Source organism: Artemia sp. Qi Xiang Cuo, chromosome 2 (genome assembly GCF_049724085.1).
Source record: "Artemia sp. Qi Xiang Cuo chromosome 2, ASM4972408v1, whole genome shotgun sequence".
Classification (NCBI taxonomy): Eukaryota; Metazoa; Arthropoda; class Branchiopoda; order Anostraca; family Artemiidae; genus Artemia; species Artemia sp. Qi Xiang Cuo.
In genome coordinates, this window is record NC_142795.1 from 87,985,962 (window position 1) to 88,008,373 (window position 22,412).

At 35.3% G+C, this 22,412-nt stretch overlaps 1 protein-coding gene across 1 annotated transcript in view; it reads left to right on the top strand.

Annotated features, from left to right (window-relative positions):
- The first annotated feature begins 18,857 nt into the window (after positions 1-18,857).
- The window catches only part of LOC148955753 (uncharacterized), a 38,370-nt gene continuing 34,815 nt past the window's right edge, over positions 18,858-22,412 (top strand). Inside the window, exon 1 of the mRNA XM_089108331.1 lies at positions 18,858-18,928. Coding sequence (XP_088964457.1) covers positions 18,858-18,928 — 71 coding nt within the window. The remainder of the gene's footprint in view (positions 18,929-22,412) is intronic.

Consider the following 22,412-nt stretch of genomic DNA (forward strand, 5'->3'; position numbering starts at 1 on the left):
AAATAAGCTAATTGAAACACGTGAATTTTATAATATGAATCAGAATAGTATTATTGACTTTACGAGGAGATATAATAAAATTTAAGTAACAATATATTGTAGAAAATGTGATCCTGACTTTGCATGTCAAGATAAATACAAGTTGAATCCAGAAGAGGTGCTGCCGATTATCGTTTCTGATGATTACCTACACGTAGAAGAAGAAATCTAAAAAGGACACAGTGTTTTGTATATATACAACTTTTATTAATAAACAGATTTACATAAATTGTTAAAACATTTCACTTTTAGGGCACCAAAATTTATACTATAGAGGTAGGAAAGAGTATTTCCCACTACAAAGTCGTTCAATAGAGGATTGTCACCATAAATCTTGAGGAATTGACTGTAAGTATGTCCGCGACATCGGAAAATAAAATATAATAGTGTATAAAAACCACAGCTTTTCGTTGATAAATCCTACACCCGCTTCCCATTTTGAATAAAATATTTTCCACTCTACTCAAGAAATTTTTAATGTGAGGTGTGTAGAATATATACGGTATGTCAAGAGGATCAAAAAGTTCTATATTCTTTCTTGCTTGAAAGATGCATAGCCACTGCCCCATCTTTACTGTTGATGGACTGCTATTAACAATGATAAGGGTATTGTTAACATGATGAATATGCTCCAGGAAATCCGATGGTATGCAATAGGATTTATATTTGGAGATGTAGTGATCCATATTAAATACATTGATTATTAGATCCGTTTTCATGGTACCAAATCTAATAAACCACTCCCATCAGGGGTAATTTCCCAATAGGTTTCAAATGAATTTAGCGAAATTAATGCAATACTTTCCTCCAATGGCTCGAAAAGATACACTCTAAACGCAGATTACCCGTTCGGATAATAGTCATATCATGAGTACCGGAAAAATCCAATACAATGATACCATGAGTTTTCGCAAAAATTTCTTTGGTTATACCATTTTCATATAATTGTGAATCTTAATCTAGGGATTGCATTGTCAATCCATATAAGGTCCTGTAGGATTTATCAAAGGATAAATTTAGGAGAGGAATTCCATTTACTTTACATGCAAGCGATGAAAGTCAAAACAGTTCAAATTTATGCGGGGAATTTGTCCATGATCCAACAGCACTAGCACTTTTTAAAAAAGCCAATGCTAATTTTGACGGAATAACACCATTGATTAATGACGAATCAGTGTAGGTACGCGTACTCGTAGCAATATAGAGTTGATTAGTGATTGTATGGGGAACGAGCAATTTTATGTTGTTTCCAGATGCTCTTAACTTTTCAATTGCCGAAGCAACAGAACTCATGACTTAGTGATTTCGTACATGAAGTATTCAACCTTTACAATGGGAGGCAACCATTGAGGTATACTAAATAACTCATGATTTAGTTTCCTAACTGAATATAAATCTTTAGTTATCGCATCTCTAAGAGTATTGTTAGTGTCAGTGTCTGTTTTAGATTCATAATCCAGAGCATGTCCTCTCAACAGCTTATGTGACATTGGAGTCATCAACGTGAATATTATATAACTTGCATAATTTGAAAGATTGTTGCTCGTGCTCGCCAATGTTCCATGTATATTGACACTTATTTGTTTAAATAAAGTGTGTAGCACACAATTTTCATATGATAGCCCCTCGGACGGACTTGGTTTGTCATTGTCAGATTTTTTAACAGTAACATGTAAACCTATAAATGTTGAAGTCAAATCTATGAAATAATCTTCATTGGAATAAATTTAAAAATGGAAATTTTCAGTCAGCGGTTGTTGTGGATAAAATTGTTCATAGTATCCGTGTTTTATACGGACATCTAAATTTTCCGCATTGAAAAGATTTAGAGATGAGTTGACTGAAGGGTAAGATTCCTTTTGAGGTAGATATGCCGTTTTCTAGGAAAAGAAATCCTTTTTCGATCTTTTTAAGTTCTTTTTTGATGCTTTATACTTCCAGGCTGAGTTGAGACTGATGAGTGATGAAGTCTTTTGTCCTCTTCTTAGACCTTTTCCGTTTGGTTTCAATCTCTCTCCAAGGGATCGCGCGCTGAACCTGAGATTTTGTGAAACACTTTCTTTAAAATCCTTCCCAAAGCCCCAATCATGCAGTGTAGAGGACGCAAAATCTACTAAAACCGATGCTATATATATTTTACCCAGGGGTAGTGCAGAGCAAAACAGCTTAGCAAACCAATTACCGAGACCGCAACCGGACATTGGCGAACGACCCCTGCAATAGTCCATTCCATGACACAAAAGTCGTGGTCCAAGAATATCAACATAGCAATCAATATCAGGAAATACAAAAAGAGTTCTATTAGCCATTTCATTAAATGAGGCGAAAAGGACATATAATCACAGTCAAACCTTTTGTTATTGCAAGAGGATCACTCAATTCCCTTCGTAATGTTAACTTGCAGAGCTCCAAATACGAAGTGTAGACTGGAATGTATTAAAGGTGTTTTATATTGTAGTGGTGAATGTGTTCACTAGAAGTTTTTCGTTCAAGAACACCAAGGAGGGGGACATTGGCATTACTGACTCTTTATCTGTCGACAAAAGATGCGTAAGGAAAATTACACGATTCATGCCAATAGCACTTCCAGCGCTTTTACCATTGATAATCTTATGTTTAAAACCAAGAACTTTACGTAAATCCTCATTGAGAATAAATTTTTTATTCTCAATGGGTGAATTAATGTAGATTTTGCCCTCTTCCTTTGAATGGTTGAATTGAAAGGCACCATTTTTACGAAATGAATTTTTTTTTATAGCAGGATACAAATCATTAATGGTCCTAAACTCCTTGTATGATAATGTGACAAAGGGATATTCACATGAATTTATCTATTCAATTATATGTTGATCGTTAACGACTGGCCAATCATGTGGTCTAATTTTTATATCATATATGATATCTTTTCTTAGGATATCATATTTATTTTTGAGGATACAATCTACAAGAGGGACTTCAAACCTTCCCTCAAATTTAATGGCAGGGGAGAGTTTTGTCCAACAATCGCTTGTTTTATTCAAATCGTTATAAAGACGGTCAGAAACATTAGACATGAATGTCACATAAAAAGCATTAGGTATTATGAACGTCTTCAGCGGGTATCCACAAATCAAAATCAGAGCTGTATTCTAGCCAGCAAACAAACAACTGTTACCTATCCTTGTGAGTTCGAGTCTTTAATACCCTTTCAATTTGATAGATTTCACTATTTCAAACTTTTTGCAATTCATAGTCATAAAAACCACCAAGAATCTCTTCATCGTTCTTATCACGAAGACGATACGTTATAGGCTTAGACTAAAATATTTTTAACACTTTAAAAAGTTCAGTGTTCCACAAGTAATTTCGCTTTTCAAAACTGTTTCTTGTACGACTGATTCGAACAGTATCACAAACATTAAAATTTTTCTTCCCCCGTCTGTTCATTAGAATATTATTTGAGAAAAAGTGTATTGTTAACACGATGAACTTCAAGAGGACTAACATTGGGCAAAGATCGATGAGGGAGTTTATTACAAATCAACATAATTTTATCCTATTCAATGTATCAATATACGATTTTTAATTTCAATGTACGATTTTTAAATTTCAATGTATCAATGCATCCTTTGAAATTAAAAATCAAATAGTTCGTATCAAACGTTCAGCCAATGCTGCTTTTATAGGACTAAGACTATGATAGAATATTGTATTATATTTAATGAAACCCTTTTTACATATGGATTAACAAATTCACTTCTGCAATCTGTTTGAATTTTTTATACGAATACTGTTCAAAGATGGATTCAAAGGCCTTAGGAGCATCATCGCTTTTTTTGTCTGCAATGGAATTGCATATGCATAGCCACCAAAAACACTTATTGTAAGTAAAAATATATTTGCAAAGTTTCTAAGACGTCATTGAATCGACTCTAGAGTCAAAAGATCTGCTTTTAATATATGCAGAAATTAAAAGGCTCAAATTTTTCGATATTTACGACCTCTAGTCCTATAATTTCGATGAAGAGTATAACTGGGTTCCTTTTGTAAATAATTTTTTGTTAACTTCTTTTGAATTCCAGTAACCCGAGAAAGTGTAGTGGAAGAACTTGGACTTCCTGGTTCTCCAATATTTTCATAAACACCTTTCAAAGCTTCATCCATTTTGAACGTAATCGTGGTGTGATGGGCCCGCTATTCTTTTGCGTACTAAACGATGTAGAAAGACGCGTTTGTTTAATACCCTTACCAGAGCCACTTGGTGTACTATTCAATGTTATATCACGTTATATTTATTCAAATTCCCTTAATCGTTGTAAAACATGTTTATTTCCAATAAGACTTTTGAGGAAATTTGTCGACTTTGAAAATTTATATAAATGACTATCAAAGGATTCGAGTCTTTTACGATTTGCAATCAAACCTGATAACAAATCAATTAAATAGTAACTCTTGCTCTGGATTATAGCATCATTCTTTTTCTCGTCAATTTGTTCATTTTAAGCAAAATAAGTCAAGAGTCTTTTACGTTGTTCACGAAAGATTGGAGGCAACATGTCTATATTACTTGTTAATGAATCTTCTTCCTTTTTCAGTTTTTTCAAAGTATCAAAAGTTTCAGTATTTTCAGAACGTTGGTCAATGAAATTTACTTTGAATGGTTTTTCACGATAAGGTTTATGTTTGTTGACACATCAGAGGGCATTTTGAAGCAAAATTAATTTTTTGTCATCGGCACGTGTTTCATTGTTAATAAATTTATCAAGATTATATTCAAAGTGCTCTTTGGGTGAAAGAGCAAGATCAAATGGTGTCAATTTATAGGATTAGCCATTTCTAGAGAATAGTGTTTACAAGTCCGGTGATTATCGGCTATAACAATGAAAAGAAATTAACACCTGCTTGAACGAGGCGTTTTCTTTTACAATTTATTTTCTTTATTGCAAGCTAGGGTGCGTATGAGTGAACGATGCTGCTTTGTCTCTTGTCTAACACCATCTGAGAGTTGAATATTACCTTCCGTTAAATTTAAACAAAGTTCCGATAACAGACTAATAGATTTCTTGTCAATACCATCTTTGAGTATCGCATTTCTAAGCCGTGGTTTTGAATTGACCAGCACAGAAAATAAATGTCAATGTTCAAGTAGCTTCTTCGACGTCATGATAGAGACTGATAATGTTTTTTACTATTCACAGATAGATATACAGTAATTCATTATTGAAAATATCAGTCACTAGACGCCACTCTTCGGGCGTGTTTTGATTCAGATCCAATAAAATGTATCCATATGGTTTATTAGTAGCTTGATTGCCCGCCGAAAGTAAAAATTTGGGTTCACCAGAATAGATTTGGTTTTTTAGAGTTATAAGAGAACTTGAATCGCGAACTCCTCCATATATAATATAGTAAGTACAATTCAAAGCAAGCGTTCTCATATATTTACTCTGATGAAAAAGATTATGGAGAACCACAGTTACAGATCTTTTTTCGTGATATAACCGGACCCTAAATAATTGTAACATTTTCTGAGACCATTCTGCAATAGATTCAGCAAAATCGTCAATAATCAGCCACGAGTTTGGCGCAATACTAGTAAATACGTCAAGACCTTGTATGAATTTTATGCTTGGTGCAATACTCTTTATTTTTTCATAGGATTTTTGCCTTACACTATTGCAATAATATATAGTTTTCAGATTCTCTAAAATATATTATCACAGTTTTGAATTATTTTCGTTAATAGTTTTGTTTTTCCAGACATGAACGGTTCGCAAAGAAGAGATTTGAATGGTTATTTAAATTGATACATACCCCTTCAATGTCAAAATACAACTAACCAAACCTAACTTCAATCTGTTGAATAAATACTAAAGAAATAAAATACATGGTTTCTTTAATTCACGAATAAAATATTTACAATTGCAGTGGAAAAAATAAACGCTTTAAAATTTAAATAGAAACTTGAATATAAAAGAAATAAACACTTTATACAATGGAAGTGAAAAAGCATAAAAATATATATTTACAATGAAAACACTAAAAAATAAACACTTAAACATAAGAAATAGACACTGGGGGTGCGGCGGACGGTAACGCGACGGACGGCACCCACGGTGGCCAGCGGACGGAAAGTCCCTGCGATAGTTGTGATGGCACCCGCGGTGGCCAGCGGACGGAAGGTCCCTGCGGTGGGATAGCAATAACAAGTAAAACACTTTACGCAAGGAATATAAAAATAAACCCTTAAAAATAAACACTTAATAATTACCGCTTTGTGCAGCGAAAAAAAATTATATAAAAATACTGGAAAATGACTAGGTAGAAAAATAGGCAGTGCTGAGCTGGAGACGGAAAAACGGCCCTTCTCCTCCCACAGACAGCTCCCCTCCCCCCTCCGGCAGCTATAGGGTTTTATCCGGACCGAGTTGTTTTCTGTAATTTAAACATTCAACTCGATCTGTGACGAACATTCAAGTGACGATTTTGTCCGTTTTTTACAGAAAATATACAACAACCTCAATACATCACTTGCCGTATACATTTTACAATAATCCCACCCGTTTTTAAACCCTACCTTAGCCCAAACCCTCTTGAAAAATTCATAATCGGTAGTGGTGCATTGATGATCGTGAAGTGAATCATATAACTCTACGATGGGTGGTAATTTTTCCTCATTTGGCTTCGAGGCGTAGCTATAGTACTCGTACGGGTTAGTTCCTCTAAACGTTAATAAATCATACATTTTCTCATCTGGAAAGTGCTGTTTGAGGAGAGGGAAACTATTAAAATCGTCACTTTTCTGTACTTGAATACATTGACTTAAAGATTTGGGGAAGAAGCTATAGGAATCTAAGAAACGGATTTTATTCAAGGACGTATTACAATTATCAATTGTATTCCACTTAAATTCTAATACTAACAACTTTTCAGATGATTTAGGTATGATATTATATGAAAAAGAACCGCCTACCCATGTGCCATCTACAACTTCACCTTTCTGCAATCGTGCCAACGCGTGTAATAGGAATTTCAAATCGTGGCTGAAATTGTGCATGTAAACCGGTAAAAAGTATTGCTGTCTAACATTTACATTACACGATTTGTGCGCAACCCCCCGAAAGTTACTTCCCCTTGATGAAATTTCCTACTATAAATTTTCACGGTCGTTGGGTTTCGCATTTCCTTCGTTAATTTTTTCTTACAAACCCAGCAAATAACTAGATTTTTAATAGCCAACTCGTATTCTTGTGATAGGTTCACTAAATAATGTGTATGGCACAGCCGTGACATTGCCTCATTTGCTGTTTTAATAAGAGCAGCCATAGCTGTGCCAGCACAATCTTCTCCCCCCAACGTCTCAATTAAATCTACCAATTGCATAGTATTACTAGAGTCTCTTCGCGCATGGGCAATAGAGATCTCAATGGCTTTAAGTTCTTTAGCACGATTCAAATTTGATGGACCATACACATCCGTGAGTGCATCCACAATTGTCTCCTGAACCCATCTCCACGGACTAGTACCCATGACGCTTGCAGGGTTTCAAGTGACTTTTTAATTTTAATTCACTACGGAATCTTGACAAACACTTCGGACAGTAATAACAGGTCCCCCAAACCCCTTCTTACCCTCACTTAAAACCCTGCTAATATGGGGGATTTGAAAGAAACATCCAATTGACTCAGGATTTTTGGCAAGCTCCTAAAGAAGCTATACCCGGTGTTTCACTGATTCAATGCACGGAGCCCTTACGGAATATATTACCCCTAGTTATCACTTAGTTTCGTTTCTTCGTATTCTTCATCAGCTTGCAAAACTGCAACCCCTATATTTAAATGTTCGTTTGCCCTTTCAAAAATATCTATCTCTTTTAGTGTCACTGGGTAATGACCCTTTAAACAATTAAAATCTAACTTAGGAAATTCAGCCCCCTCCCTACCCCCATTAACTGTGCCAATTGTCAAACATTGTCTTACTGATATCATCCATCTTCATTGGTTTATCTCCTGGGTCAAGAATAGAATACTTTAAACCCTCCAAGCCCGTGTCGAAACGAAAGTGTTGTACACCCTTAGTACCCCTGAAATTCACATTATATTTTTTAAACTCCCCCCTCCCGCCTCTTAAACCAAATTGCTTTTTAAATTTACTAATATTTAATCTAATTTTCTATATATAAAACCATTAACCCACTCCCCTTTTCATTGTACCCCTCCATCCTATTAAAAATTTCACCCACCCAATCCGAAAAAACAACCTCAAAATTATGCAAGTCCAGGTGAAGAGTCCTCATCTTTGTGTGTATATGAAACGGATGCAAATCACCCTTACTTGCAGTTATAAAAAATTATTTTAACTGTAATGATGATATTATACTATCGCGCCGTCCCGCCTCCCGCATGTGGTTTTCGAGAAGTGTCCGAATCTTGCTGACATACGATTGTGCTAGGTCAAAAGGATCAGTATGGATGTTACCACTTTTAAAGGAATTGAACGGACCTCCAAACTCAGCCCTATAAACATGAATGTTACGCATAGCGGTAGTTGATAAATAAAACTCTGGCAATACTGGAGGTGATCCAGCACCACTTTGTTCCCCATATCACTCTCACTGTTAGGGATAGGCGTCCTTAGCACCCTTTCGACCTCGCTTACTGGTTACTGGTTTAGCACATTGTTCGAGAATTCATTGAAGAGGCCGAGACCCCTCACGATAGCCTCATCGACAATGTTGGGAGACTCTATACTAGCCACATTCATCTCCGCACTAGGACCCCTCTCACATTCACTTTCCGTAATTGGAATGTCACAAAATTGAGCTAGCGGTAGCAATATATTTTCCCGGGAGGATGATGCGTGAACCTAAAAGAATATTAAGAACAATTTAGCTCACTGGAGCACATTGCCCTATAAAAAAGAGAATATCTTAAGAATGAGTATAGAAGTCATAGACAGCATACTTCTCGCTGGAATGCATCATTGTATTATGGGCCATAGAAGGGTACCATGAGCCCTTGTACTCATAGACAGCATACTACTCGTTGGAATGCATCATTTTATTATGAGGCATAGAAGGGTACCCTTATTACTGTAGCCCTTCTTACTAGTGACCATGACAACACTACTGGTATAAGTGAAAACCCTTTTGGATGTATAATGTTTTTTCAAAAAAAGTCATGAAAACTTACCGAGGGGGAATTACTTCTGACCATTTGCGTAAAAACCCTTCCTCCTTTTAGGCAAAACCATTTGCCTAAAAACCCTACCCCTGGCTTCCTCCAGGGGTCCAGCTCCTCCCCCAATGACCTTGGCTAGTAAGCTGTAAATGTTGAAATCGGCTTGAAAAAAAATAAAAATAAAACATAGGTATGAAGGGCAGATAGAACTAACAGGGCCCGTGTTCATTAGAGGGCACAGATGGGTCCCCCAAAAACTAGCAGGTAAGCACTTATTAGCTTGAAAACCCCTTTAAAGCCTGAAAAAGACGAAAAAAGGCATTATTTTTAGATATTTCTGAGGGGCGAAGTCTTTTAAAGCTAAGGAGGAGGGGGGCAATAGCCTGAAAAGGCAAAGGTAGACTAAAAAATAGGGGAAATGCTTGTAGTAGGTTAAGAACTTAGGTTAAAAGAACTTCTTATTCTTAGATACCTCTTGGGGGTAGGTCTTTAAAACTTGGCATATAAACTTGACCTTCAATATTCCGGGCATATAAAAGAAAGAAAAGACAAAACTAAAGAGAAAGTACTTAAAAGAATGAAAACTCCTTCAAGGCCTGAAAAGCCTCTCTGACAGTAGAGTAGAAAAATTAGCGAAAAACATCATTATTAGTGAAAATCCCCTTTAAGGGCTGAAAGAGGCGAAACTATTGACAAAAACTAACGAAAGGCCAGGAAAACTTTTAATGTCTTCGACAAGTTAAAATAGTGGAAAAAATCCTTTAGTAGGCACAGAATAAAAAAAAGATGTCATTGATAAGTTGAAAAAATAGCGAAAAGATGGCTTTATTAGGTTGAAAAAAAATTGCTCACATGTTCGGATTTTGCCAAAGTTTTGCTGTGGGCTCTTGAAGCCCCCGGCAAAGTGTGATGGAGGGCGGATGGACCGGTGATGTCATAGCCTTGTGTAGGAGGGGCAGGTCTTAAAGCCATCGGAAAAGCATGATGGGGGGGCAGACGGGCCGGTGATGTCATAGCCTTGCGTAGGTTGGGCAGCGGGGCTCGCCATGACATATGAAGCCGCCCACTCTCTTTTCAATTACCTGGTAGGTGGGGCAGTGGGTTGAGCGACAGCTCGATGGTCAGGGGCTTGTGATGAGGGTGCGGGGGCTTGGTGTAGTGCACCCCTGGATGGCCGAGCATACCTTAAGACGGAAGGCCTTGTGGTTCGCAGGAGTGTCGCTTCGTTCCCTCTTGCCCTCTTTCTTGAAGGGGGAAGAGAGGGGAAATCCTAGAAAAGAAAATTTAGAATAAATCGTATGAAATAACTCTACCCACCGTAATGGAGGATCCCATACATGGGGCAAATGTGCCGATCTGAAAATTCGATGCGCAACTCCTTTGCTCTAAGAGGAACATAAACTTTTTTAACCTTAGTAAGGCTGAAGAATTTTGGAGTGGCGAATATCATAGATCGCTTTTTGTTATAATATAGTTACAAATGTTTTGTACAAGTTGGTTTAAATGCAATGTTTAAACCCTTTTCCTTCTTTATCGTTGTTAGAAACCATCCCTCTCTTGCTTAACTTTATATGCAGGTATTTTAAGCTTTTAAAAATGCTATTATTCATCTAAAGAGCAGATAAATAGGTCCCTTCCCCCTTCCAATATAGCATAAAGTAGAGTCTTATTACAAAATACACTTTAATTAAAAGCTAACCAATCACTAAACTTCAGAGTTGCATGTAGAAAAGAGTACTTATTTTTTTGTCAAAAGGGGCGCATGTTTGCATAATGAATCCATCCTATTACATTTCACGTGAAGAAAAAGTTTGTTTCACCTTACAACGAAGTTGTTAGAAGCGCTCTTTAACTTACGCTCGATTTCCACCCACCTTCCTCGAATAGATATTGACCAGTTAAAGGGAAGCAATCGCATTTTTCGTATGAAAATATTAATCGTAACTAACGCCCCCCCCATTGCAAATCAAAAGATTTACTTTAGGAAAAAATAACTTGCTCATTTGATGAAAAGAACAACTTTTTGTGAAACCATTTTTATTGGTTAATTGGATAATAGGGGGGGGGGGATCTGTCTATTTAATGACTAACGCAGGTTGTGCTATTGACGGGATGCAATCATTAAGGTTTAACCAAAAGTATCTGTTTATAGAATTTTGATCCACCTGTCAGCTTGGCAATAAAGGGTAGATTTTCACCCATTTGCCAGAAATAAGCTTCAATTAGTGGAAAAGTGCATCAGAATTGCAAACTGGGGGGAGTACATATTTTAACGCAGTAAATTAGATAAATTTTATCCTTGATAGGAGAGGGAATATGGGCTTTTTACATGGTAAATAAGGAATGATAAGAGCTGAAAGAAGAGTATAGACAAGATGGGGGGGGGGTGATGGGGCTTTAAGGATGGGAAGGGGGCGTAGGAAATACTAGAGACTCATCTTTTGATAATTTGAACTGTCCATTTCTTTTTCTTAGACTTATTCTAAGAAAAGAAGGGAAATTAATAGATATGAGGAGCTTCTATTTCTCGAGGGACAAACAAAAGGGGAAACACCTGACCGTCTTCTTGGGAAATCAATAATGACCCATATTTGAGCTTGTTAGGGGGAGCATCTTAAAGGGAAATCAGTAGATATGAGGGGCTTCTATTTTTCAAGTGAAAAACAAAAGGGAGAGCACCTGAGTATCTTCCAGGAAAATCAACAGAGACCTACATTGGAACTTCTATTTTTCGATAGAAAAACAAAGGGAAAACACCTGAGCGTCTTCCAGAGAAATCAATAGATATGAGGCTTATATGCTACGATAGAAGACAATGACGCTTGCTAGGGGGAAGCCAAAAGCCATGTTAATCTACTATCGGACCGTTTAAAGGCGAGGGTGTGCGTGACGTCAGAGGGTGTGTCACAGGATTTCTATGTTTATTTTCCTATCTGACCGTTTCAAGGCGAGGGTAAGTCTTGTGATGTATCAGGGCTGTAGTGACGTAACAGGGCTGCGTTTGAAATCCCCATGTTAATCTGCTACATGTGTCATAGAATTAATTCAGGGGGGCTACTTAACAACTTAAAAGATCTTATATATTTGGAATCAGCATAAAAAACAATTATTTTGATGTATCTATTGATATAACAACTCCGTTTTTAGAGTCTCTTTTACCATTGAGCCAAGTCACTCCTTACTTACAGTTCGTTACCTGCTTTATCCGGTGCTGGTCGAAGCATCTTAGAAGAGCTCCAGATTTATAGAATATGCTAGAAGGAAAGAAACTGATATTTGATAATGAAGATAGCAATGTTTAAAAAATCCATAAGATGAAAGACAAAAACACTAACTTATATATATATATATATATATATATATATATATATATATATATATATATATATATATATATATATATATATATATATATATATATATATATATATATATATATATATATATATATATATATATATATATATATATATATATATATATATATATATATATATATATATATATATATATATATATATATATATATATATATATATATATATATATATATATATATATATATATATATATATATATATATATATATATATATATATATATATATATATATATATATATATATATCAGTGACTTTTTTTATGGGCTTGCTCCAGATGTGCATCCAATAATTTTTGTTAATGACAGTAGTCTATTTGTCAATGGAAATAATACGCAAGAATTCAGCTCTAAAGCCTGGTATTTCACTGACACAATTAACGGTGGTATGATAAAAATATTACGATGCTAAAGAGCCAAAAAAGTAGAGTGTTGTATTTTAAACAACCGTTCGAATGTCTGAGGCTATCTCTACTGATCATACGTAATATAATTAGTTGGTAGGGAAACATAATTAGTTGGTTTATTTTTACTAGTTTTATTGATATATATTAAATAAACTGTGAGGTAATAATTTTTGTCTGTTTTAAGCTTCAAAATAGCTCTTTACTCCCCTCGGAAAACTTTGTTTTTCCAGATTAATCTTTACTCGTTTTTGATTAAAATTTAATGTAGAAACAACGTCGCCATGTTTTTTTATCTATATGGAATACTTTCTGTTCGTTTTAATTTTATCTCTGCGATTTGTCTCTGCAGCTTAAGAGTATAAGACACGACTTTTCCGTACCCTGATCATCCCCATCGCAATCTACTCATGTGAAAAATGGACGCTGAAGGTGGACGACAATCGTCGACTCACAGCATTTGAAACTAAGTGCCTCCGCCGCATTGCCGGGATAACTTACCTTGATAGAATCTCAAACTTCGAACTTCTCGAGTGCCATAAATTACAACAAACAATTCTCATGAAGATATCCCAGCTCCAGCAACTTCAATGGCTCAGTCACGTGCAACGGATGAGTCAGTCCCGTCTCCTGAAAATCACCTTCGAAGGCCAAATTCACGGTTTTCGTCCTGCAAATCGTCACGGTGAGGTGCAAAGGTAAACTTTGCACCTCACCGCCTGTCAGACCTTTTTTCACCTAGCAGAAGACCACGAGGTATACAAAAGGAACATCCACGCCATTACGAAGAAAGAGGCCCCAAGACGACCTTCAAGGATGGACAGGACTTAGTCAAGTAAGTCAAGTTTTATTTTTAATGTCACACCTTAATTTCAGTTGATAACTTATTTTTTTGATATAATTTCTAATCATCGCCGATATAGGGGAGATAAGATACCTCTAGAAAATACTGCAGACAACCTTGACAGCTACGAAAAACTGTCAGTTTATACCATAAAGTTTAGTATCCATACTTCACAAAACAATACATGTTTTTCAGGAAAGTTTGTCTTTCGATGATCAAAATGCTGTTTTTACTCGGACGTCGCCGCCTGAAAAACCCATAATGAAGACAGGGCTTTGTGAGTCGCCTACTGACTAGCAAAAAATGAGAAAGCTATTGTAACAAAAGAGAGCTGTTCAAAGTTCAAAGGCTCATTTAAATGCTTATTTTTACACCCAATCGCTTTTTCTAGATTTGACTTGATAGCACACTCCCATAAAGTGCAATTTCGGTTGTCTCCTCTTTTCCGTTGTCTCCAAAAGTGCCTTTTGCAATAAAATGACCAAAAAAAGGTTTTTTTCAAAACCTAGGTACGAGCAAAAAACTAAGGGGGCAAGGTGCCCCTTTCCCTGAATTACCGCCATTAGAGCTACCACACTGGCTTCATCGTAGAGTGATGTTTGAAGGTTCAATTCAAAACTGTTAATCATTCAAGCTTAATATTTGGTAGATTTTAAGTTGAAAAGTTTTTAGGTTTAGTTAATTTGCCTTCGCAATAGTCTTTTACTTTTAAGATGAGTATGCGAATTATGAAACTTACTAAGAGGGTTTGGAGGGGGAGTATATGTGAGGGGTTCTTATAAACCTCCAGTTAAGGGCTTTGGACCATAATTATGGCAATGGTACCGTTTTATGCTTCCAAACTCTTCCACTTAAGAAGTGACGCGATAAGTGCTGTTTTTAGTGCTATACGACACTTATGAAAGATAAAATTGATAAAAAGCGCGTAGATATGAGCAATAGCTTTAAAATTAGTCTTCCCGGGATATGCTTGAAAAATGAGTGCATCACATTTGCAAAAATAATGAATTATCTAAAAAGTAATCATAAGAATAGACAAACCATAAGTGACGAAAAAAAATCCAAGCAGGAATCGAACGCATGATAAATCTATTTTGAAGTCCAGCGCTGTAATAACGGAACCATTCCTCTAATAATATAATTTAAAATATTGCTGCTTGCGAAACTTTAATTTCGTAGCCTATACAGGGGTCCAGGAGAAAGAGCATACGAGAGGTGTTCTTGCAAACGTCCAGTTAAGGGTTTTGGACCATAATTATTACTAAGATACCATTATACTTCTAAGTATTTCAACTTAAGAAGTGGCACCAAAAGTGTTGTTTTCAGTGCTATATATCACTTACGAATGTTAGAATTGAAAAAAAAAACAAGTAGATACGGGCAAAATTTTTCAAATGAACCATTAAACATCACTCTAGAAAGTTCTGGTAGCCCACTAGACCCAGTTTTTCCAGTTGAGACATGGCACCAAAAGTGCCATTTTGAGTGTCATTAGAAACTTGCAGATGGTGGAATCTATAGGAAGAACGTAGAGATGAGCAATTTTTTTTATATATGAGCTATGAAAAATCCATCTACGATGTTCTAGTAACCCGCTATCCCGCTATATTATAGAAATGACATGCTTTTTTTCAGTAACACACTTTTTTATGAAGAAATGGCATAAATTGTGCTTTTTTCGTCCCATATGGCACTTGCAGATGGCGGATTTGTATAAACCACGTAAATATGAAAAATAGATTTTGAACTAGTTCTTAAGCATTTCTCTATGATGTTCTAGTAACCCGCTAGGCCTTGAAAAAAGAACAAAAAAAAGACCGTTTCAACGTTTTTTATCTTTTAATTACTAATATGTGATGTGGTTCGCTTTTTAATAGGTTATAGCTAATGCTTCAACCATGACAAAGAGTTCATTGCAAGTTCTCTCAAGAAACTAGCTAAAACATTGACATCTGAAATCTAATAGACGTTAGAATATGTAAAAACCAAGTAAATATAAGCAATAGGTTTTAATTGAGCCATTAAACATCTATCTACAATGGTGTGGTAGCCTGCTAACGTTGCAGTAGCTTACTGGTGAGCAAAAGATTTATGAAACTTTCTAAGGAGGATTGGAGGGGGAGTGTACGGCGGGGAGGCCTCTTGTAAACCTCCAGTTAAGGGTTCTGGAAAATAGCTATTACAATAGTACTTGTTTGGTACTTCAGGGCCTTTACACCTAAGAAGTGGCACCAAAAGTGTTGTTTTCATTGCTATATCTTTTGATAAAAAGCACGTAGATATGAGCAATAGCTTTCAAATCAGTCATTAAACATAACTCTTAAAAGTTCTGCATGTCTCAAGTGTAATTAGCTTTTCCACTTGAGACATGGCACCAAAAGTGCCGTTTTTACTACCATTTGGAACCTACAGATGGTGGAATTTCTAGGATGAACGTAGATACGAGCAATATCTTTCATTTTAACTATAACAAATCTGTCTACGATGTTCTGATAGCCTGCTACCACCACCCCTTGACAAGTGACACAAAAAGTACCATTTTAGTGTCATATGGAACTTGTAGATGGTAGATTTTATAAAAAGCACGTAGATATGAGAAATAGATTTTGAATGAGCCATTAAGCATCTCTCTATGATGTTCTGGTAACCCGCTAGGCCTGCTGAAAAAAAAAACGGGAGGCAAATCAGTGCTACCGATGCAAAAAATCGATTTTTCTTGTTATTCCAGGACGGGAACTGTAATTTCGCTGAATAAGATTTTTGACCATGCTGATTCCCATGGTAAACTTTTCATTTTGATCTGACGCCATTTTTGAGGGGTTTTGGGCTTTTTTCGGAATTACCATAAATTTTTTTTCGCAATAAACTTTTACTTTTAAGAAGAACTGAAATAATAGTTACCATTCCTGAGTCATTGTCAGATGGCAATTTGTTTTACTAGGCGTTTTTTTTTTTTTTCTTAAAATTCGTTTTTTAAATTTTAGTCACTACGGGCTGTGGTTAGCTCTTTACTAGGTTGCAGCTACTGCTACAACCATGAAACAGTTCCCTCGAATAATCTGAATTTCATTTGCCAGGTGAAGCGGAAAGTGCCTGGTCCTGCGGCAAGTTCAGGTTCAACTATCATTCGCTCACTTGTCATTATGCTGTCAATTATAGTGAATGGCATGAATTATTATCTTTTACCTGATATAATACTTTCCCTGTTTTATACTTTTATGCTTTCATATCTGTCTTACTGTTGCTTGGTGCGGGGGAAACGCCAACAATACTCTCTTTAGTCTTCTCAGTTTCGAGCAGTTAACAAAACTTTCGTCTTCCTAAGCTTTGCCCTTATGCGGATCTCTACTCAGAAACAGGACAATCATCTTTCAAGAAAATATTTACTAAGCATAACCTAAATTTAGCCTGCTCAACATATCAGGGAATCCTTCCATCAAGCATCCAGTTTCTGTGTATCCTGTGTTCATCACGCAAAGGCTCGTCACCACCACCTTATTCTTCTCAGTATTTTCTCTTACCCAAACATTCATCGACGACCGCACAAAAATCTCCTATTTTTCAGTTCAATTTCACTTTGGAACCTTATTCTAACTAATGTCTCTTTCTGCTTTTTATTTTAAAACTAAATTTAGGAGTCGTCTTAGCCTTTATCCTCCTTGCCTTTGATTTTATTTTTTCCCTTCATATTGTAGTGTTGAGCAGGTCGGCTCTTTCCCTTCTCAGTTTGTGGTTTCTGACTTTCTTTTTTTCTACATTTTTCTGTTATTAGTGAACTTTACTGTATTTGAACGTATCCTCTCTTTTTCCTCGACTTTCTTTGGGGGGGGGGAGGGGGCATTATGTATTTCAGTATACTGTTTATTGCATTTGTGGTTTCCCGTCATTGAATTGTTAACTCCCCAACAGGCTAGGCTTCCTGTACCAAATAACCATTGGTAGTGCTTGTAAAATATTTTATTTTTACTATGAACAAATTGACCGATCGGTTAAACAAAGTTTAATAATAAAGGAGATAGCTAGGGATTTCACTAAATTTTCCAATTGATAAATCCGGATGGACAGCTATACATGGTAGCTTTGACTAAAAATCAGTTGTTTATTATGCGCCGATCTAGAACGTTCTATCTTGGTCACCATTCTAGCACAAAATCTGATAGATTCTATGAAACTTATTTATATCATTTTTAATGATAAACTTCTATGTCTTGAAAGTTCTATACAAAACTAGAGAAGATAACGAGAAAACCTGTGAAGAAAGTTAATAACTTTTTTTTTACAAGATCTAACATCTGTGGAGAGAGGATTCTAAACAAGCTACCAAGTCTGCAACGCCAACCTGATTCGGCAAAAACGAAAAATGTGGCCCTTGTTCTAGTACATTTTCTTCAATAAAGGGTAGTTTCTTAAATAAAAGGTTGACATCAACAGGTTCAGGATTGACCTTGAAAGTGTATTTAACTGAAAGTAAGGAGCGACGTTAAAACTTAAAACGAACAGAAATTATTCCGTATATGAAAGGGGCTGTCCCCTCCTCAACGCCTCGGTCTTTACGCTAAAATTTTTTATTGTTAAACAAAAATAGAGTTGCGAGAAAGTCAAACTTTAGTTGACTTTTTATAGTTGACTTTAAATTGACTTTTTAAGTTGACTTTTTTAGTTGACTTTTTGGTTGACTTTTTAGTAGACAAATTTCTTTGTCTTTAATTGGATTATTTTTTTTCGGAAAAGCTCCTTTCGTGTAAAACACGCAAAACAAATTTGTCACAACTTTCATGTCTTGAATTTTAATTCGAAGGTTTAAGTTGATGATCAAATGTTAGAATTGACATTTCTTTTTTCCATTGATCATTTTGATCCATATATTGTCCATTTTCAGACATCACGTGCATAAAAGAAAATTACCATTTTCCTCTTTTCGCTTTTCATCTGAGTTCACGATTAAGGAAAGGCCCTGACATGTTTAACATCTTTTCCGTCACAATAAATCATTATATATAAATTTGACAATTCTTTGGTAGGTTCAGTAATAAAATGAACGTCATAATATTTGTTTTTTTGGCTAGGGCTGCCTTAGCTCAAATCGGTTTAACCAATGGACTTGGGTAAGTAATTAAGTATGCTTACCTTACCTTAGTTTCATGAAAGTCAATATTCATGTTAAATTTAATTTATGTGTCAAAATAAATGTTCTTCCCAAGTTTTTTAAGGTTATTCTTTGAAACCACTTAGTTCCAAGAAGTATTTTCTTTTTTTAAATAATCATTTTTACTTTTTAAAGTTAATCTTACTACAAGAATACTTTGTTGAACTAAATTTTATAATGACAAACTTCTTACTCCTTTGCATCCAGAATTTATTGTTAATTAGATTTTCAGAGTCGTTTCCAATATAACTATACAACACATTAAAAAAGCAAATAAAAATGCTTGCTTAAAATTTGTTTGTTTATGTTTGCTCAAGAAAAAAATGTATTTTCTAATGAAAAAAAAAACTGAATTAAACACTAAAAAAATGATGCTTGACTTATTTTTATTTTCTCTCTCCTTTTTTAAGAATGAATCAGAAACAAAGTTAAAAATGGTAAAGGGACTCTTTGGTGATTCTCGAATTTCTTTCCCTTTTTAAGAACGAATCAGAAACAAATGGTAAAGAGACTCTTTAGTGATTCTTGAATTTCTCTCCCTTTTTTAAGAGCGAATCAGAAACAAAGTTGTAAATGGTAAAGAGACTCTTTAGTGATTCTCGAATTTCTTTCCTTTTTTTAGGAACGAATCAGAAAAAAGTTGTAAATGGTAAAGAGACTCTTTGGTGATTCTCGAATTTCTTTCCCTTTTTTAAGAACGAATCAGAAACAAAGTTGTAAATGGTAAAGAGACTCTTTAGTGATTCTTGAATTTCTCTCCCTTTTTTAAGAGCGAATCAGAAACAAACTTGTAAATGGTAAAGAGATTTTTCAGTGATTCTCAAATTTCTCTCTCTTTTTTAAAAACGAATCAGAAACAAAGTTGTAAATGGTAAAGAGACTCTTTAGTGATTCTCGAATTGTATAGGTTAATTACCTGTGTAGGTATTGTAGACATTTGAAAGTGTTTATATTAGAAACCAGAAAGATAAATGTATAATTATGTAAAATTTTATATTTATTGCCGCAGCTAGATATTAATTATCTTAATAGGTAACAGACAATGCAGCAAAACCGCGACAACACGCGAGCAGCTCACCAGTCACTGCACATTTAACAAGAATAGTGAAAATAATTCTAATGCCTGTCAAATACCTTTGACCTTGAAACATCCTTGCTGGTGCCATCAGTGCTTCTACTTCTACTTGTTTTGGGAGTAGAATACTTACTTTTTGATTCAAATACTTAAACTCTGTCATAAATTTATGAGCAGATTTTCGGTAATTTGAACAAAAGGGCGTTTCTACAGAAATAGAGATACGACAAAATGAGGTTTGGAACCTCAAAATCCTAAAACTGATAGTTTCTATAAAATTTTTCAAAAATATTTGGAGGTAGCAATTTTAAAAACCTTAAAATTCATTTTAGTGAAACTGTAGTTTTGCAGATGCGCCTTTTGGTCCTGTGACTGGTGGTTTAGTCGCTGTTGTTTTTATCGGTTCAGTTAATTCTCTTTTTGAAGTCATATAAAGAAGTGTGAGGCATTGAAGTAGATTTACCTTGGGATTTGAAATGTTTGAAATCCAAAGCAGATTTGCTTTGGGTTTTAGGATGTAGAACTGCAATATGCCATATCACATTAAATGTACACATTTCAGATTCAAAAAACAAGGCTGGTAGCCGTGGTAAGTAGGAACTGGTAGGACTACATTAAGCATCATGTAAAATTATGTGAAGTATATTTAATTATTATGTTCGCCTTAAAAAATTGACGTTAATTATTTTAATATCCAAACCGCCTGGTACTTACGGGCTTTCGTCTGAAATAGGCTAAGCAATTACTTGGTCCTGATTTACCCAGCCCCCTCCCGATTAAAAATCCTAGATTAAGTCCTCGTTGCGAACTCTCTCTCTTTAATAGTCTGTATGATGACCTGATTTGAAGTTTTGTTCTGACTTGACCTTTCACTTTGTTTGACTTGACGTCCTGGCCTCGTTTGAACTCTCATATTAATGAAAAGAGGAGTCATTACGTTTCTTTTTGGAGGCAAAAACAAAGATAGAACACGGGGGATAGATTGAACACGGGGGAACAAAGATAGAACAAAAAAAACAAAGGGGATGACCCGATAGAACATTACTATCTTTGTGTCTTTTTGAATAGGTTTTTTCCCTCTTCTGCACACTTAATAAAATTTTGGAGCTTCAAGGGAAAGGGCTTCACACGGACACTCGCAAATAGTACCCAGGAAGTATTATGGGTACATTGTGTTAATAACTCTGCTAACAGCAATTTTAATGCACAAATATATCACTTAAATCCTGGAAGACATGCATATTGGTGGTGTTAGCAATATTGGAGATAATTAATATCAGTTATCGATAAAATTGTTTACATCACTTTGGTTTACATTGCTCATCAGGGGCGGATCCAGGATTTTTTTTAGGGGAAGGGGGGGCAAAATAGATTGATCCGAAGTACTTGCGTTAGGAGCAAGTTTAATTAACGCAAATTTGCGTTAATTAAGTAAATTAAAGTACTTTAGACTATGTTAGGGGGCGCGCGCCCCCCTCGACGCCGCCTGGATCTGCCACTGTTGCTCATAGAATGCTTAATTTATTTTATGTTTACTGTGTACTACTACATAGTAACAAAGATATCACTTTAACAAATTTTATGACAAGAAACTTTTTCATTTTTATGACATGATTTTTACTTATGACAAGATGACAAGGTTCTTTCGACAAAAATTCTTATAACAAGAAACATTTCCGTTCTTTTTTACATGCTTAAAAGTTTTCACAGGATTTTAAAAACTAATCAGGCTTTAAAATGGTAGGGTTATTTATCTCTCCAGAAATAAGTAATAACGTTATTGGTATAGACGTAAACCAATAAATTTAAGCACGCTCTAACTACAAAACTATAAAAGAAGTCATCTCTATTTTCTCTTCATGATTGCTATCATTAACGTCAAGGAGATTAAAAATGTTTGACGATTTTTAACAATAGAAGAATCCGGTTTGATACCATTTTTTTTTTTAACTTGCTAGAAAAGGGTTTCATTCTAGGTCTTTTCTTTTCTTCTTTTACTTTCTTTTTTGTGTTTTTCTTTTTCTTTACAAACCCATCAAAAATTTAAAAAAAATGCAGATATACAGTTCTGGTAGGGTTTTAAGCACCCTAATATCTCGGGTGGTCCCCAAGCCAAAGAAGCTTTAGCAATAGGAAAGCAATCCCAAATGAAGAAACACACTCCCACTCCTCCCTTAAGAAACATCTCTTCTACCGAGTATTACCCCTCCAAAAAAAAATTGACCATTCCCCCCCCCCTCAAATAAAATTATGCATTTGTGCTAGCCCCTTGAAAAGCCTTTTTGATGTATTATGCAGTGTTAACAAAGACTGTTGCATGTACAAAAAAAAATCATTTAATGAATATCATTTTGAAATTTCTTCTGCA